The sequence below is a fragment of the Sinocyclocheilus anshuiensis genome, unplaced genomic scaffold (assembly GCF_001515605.1).
Source record: "Sinocyclocheilus anshuiensis isolate Anshui unplaced genomic scaffold, SAMN03320099.WGS_v1.1 scaffold816, whole genome shotgun sequence".
Lineage (NCBI taxonomy): Eukaryota > Metazoa > Chordata > Actinopteri > Cypriniformes > Cyprinidae > Sinocyclocheilus > Sinocyclocheilus anshuiensis.
This window is the reverse complement of record NW_015554154.1, coordinates 351,399-354,087: the sequence shown is the minus strand read 5'-3', so window position 1 is coordinate 354,087 and position 2,689 is coordinate 351,399. Positions and strand designations below refer to the sequence as shown.

Genomic DNA, 2,689 nt, shown 5'->3' with positions numbered 1-2,689 from the left:
AAGATGCGCATTAAATATCGCATGCGATTTATCGTGCAGCCCTAATAAAAAGGCAATGTCCAGTTTTAAAATTCCACACAGGAAATATGAGACATATCCAGTTAGGAAATAGTTTTCTCAAGATAGGAAACAATAAAAACATGACAATGACCGTGCCATGACCAGAAATAAAAACAATGAGGTACAAAATTGATGTTTGCCCTGTTAGTCTCTTTGGTTCCAAGTTATTAGTTTGGTTTGTTTCATCTTTCAAATGTTTCATCTTGCTTACCTGTCCATGATGGAAGCATTATGTGAGCCACTGTCTATTTTGTCCTGAACTGCTGCCAACGCTTGTGGGTTCTGCATCGCCTGGCCGCTCACCTTACCTGAAAATAACATGCCATCACCAGCAAAAAAAAAAAAATGAATCAATGGAAAAATGTATGACTATCAACTCTCAAAGAACGTTTATACTGCACACAGTCCTTTCCATAAAGAGACATCCATCTTAAAGGAAGCATAACGTTCAGCAGCACAGTGAAACAGCACTATTGTTTCACCTTTTTTATATTGCTCTTAGTAAGTTTGTAAGATTGCACAAATTTCTCAAAAGAACCTATGAGACAATCTTTTCCATTAAATCCTCAGCAGCAGTGATGTGAAGCTTCATGAAACTTTTACACTGAAACATTATACTGGATTTTGTTCGAGAAGCACCCTGAATCCAAAAATAATTTACAAGACAATCTAAGTAACACATAAAATCATGTTTCTACACCTTTGGCTTCATTGTCAGCATCCATTTTGATACCACAGCTCAAATATTCTGTGAAAAACACAAAACATACAACTTCAGCTTGTCTAAAATAACTTTTTTTTCTATTGGTAAAGACAAAATCACATATATTTATTAACTTGAAATTGTAATCATATTTCTTAAAAACAAAATGCATTCATATTAAAAACAGGTGATGCTTTGTACAACCAAAACAACAGTGTAATGAAGCTAAATTACCACAATGCAGAGTCAGAAGTTAATAATTTAATTAGAATAAATAATTGCACCCCAGCATTAATTTTGAGGGGTATTTTTTAACCATAAAAACCAACGTGGAATACAGTTATGCTAAATATTTTGATTTGAATCAATTCATTGAAATAACATTGTTAGTAGTGCTTGCTTCATATTTAAGTTGATTTTATTATTATTATTTTCAAATCAAAATCCACAAGCTAGACATTTAACGTGGTAATTCCATAGTTATTGCTGTATCATTATTACATTACTAAAATAAATATTATTATTATACTACTAAAATAAAATAGGTAACTTGGTATTAGCGCCCAATAATAACAACAATATCAACAATAATTATTATAGGAATTCTAATAAAGAATAACTAATAAATATAGCTGCAAGCAGCGATGGCGGGCCCAAGCCGTCAGTGCAAACGCCACCCCGGTGGCATCAGGAGAACGGTGCACAGCGGGCACATGCATTTACAGTAACCCTCTGGCAGTCTGGTTTTAAGGGATACGGCAATTAAAGGGTTAATCCAAACCATCAAGACTGTGAAACACACACATACAGAACAATATATAAAACTTTAGTAACACTTTACAATAAGGTTTCAGTTATTAACATTAACTATATTAACATGAACAATAATTATATAGCATGTATTAATGTCAGTTAATATTCAAAACTTAAACTGAGTTAAAAAAATAAAGTTTTATCTGTTAACATTAGTTAATGCACTGTGAACTTACATCAACAAACACTAATAAATTCTGTACTAACATCAACAAACATTAATAAATGCTGTGAAAATATATTGTTCATTGTTAGTTCATGTTAGTTAATGCATTTACTAATGTTAACAAATGAGACCTTAATATAAAGTGTTACCAAAACATTTAATGATTTACACCGCGTGCATAATTATTAGGCACTTTGATATTCTGATGATATTTTTTTCCAAGCACATTTGACCAATTCCAAACCACATAAATCTTAATAACTACTATTAATTTTGTATGTAATCATTTATGAGTGATATATAATTGTCCATGAAGGCTGGAAGTGGAAAAACTCCTTATATTCAGGTGTGCAGAATTATTAGCCATGTTTTCTTTTACTGATAAAATTAGCCAAAAAAGAGGTTTAACTCAGACTGAGATGTCAAAAATTATTAAATCCCCATGATAAATATTCAAAACTAATGCAATACAGAAATTGCAAAGTTAAGGCATGACCATTGGACAAAAAAAATGCATTCAGATGAATGTCATGTCACAGGATGTCATAGGTCAGTATCAAATGAGTTTCAAATGATTATTTGCAGCACAAAAAATGTATAAGTCCACGTGTATGTATCTTTTGATATTTTTATGTTGCAATTAACATATATAAAATTATGTTGTCAGTGCCCTACAAATTAAATGGTTCTAGGATTTTTTTGTCCCTAAAACTGACAGAAAAGGATAAGTCCTAAGAGATTTCTTAAGCTGTAATGACAAAAAAAACAAAAACACCACCAACAACAAAAAAATGACTGATTATTTTTTTTCTGGTGATTAAAGAGATGTTTAAAAGTCTCTCTCTCACCAACCCCCTCACTCACCCCCACACTCAACACACACACTCAGCCACCCTCCCCACCCACTTACATTTACATTTAGTCATTTTGCAGACGCTTTTATCCAA

General features: G+C 32.1%; 1 protein-coding gene across 5 annotated transcripts in view; it reads right to left on the bottom strand.

Annotated features, from left to right (window-relative positions):
• LOC107670756 (nucleosome assembly protein 1-like 4) overlaps positions 1–2,689 on the bottom strand; it is a 16,674-nt gene that overhangs the window by 12,296 nt on the left and 1,689 nt on the right. For 4 of the 5 annotated variants that reach the window (XM_016463497.1, XM_016463499.1, XM_016463501.1 and 1 more), the window contains exons 2-3: positions 761–808; positions 272–368 (exon numbers count right to left, since the gene is read on the bottom strand). In XM_016463497.1, coding sequence (XP_016318983.1) covers positions 272–368; positions 761–785 — 122 coding nt within the window. In that variant the 5' untranslated portion in view covers positions 786–808. The remainder of the gene's footprint in view (positions 1–271; positions 369–760; positions 809–2,689) is intronic. The other variant, XM_016463498.1, reaches the window with a different exon arrangement.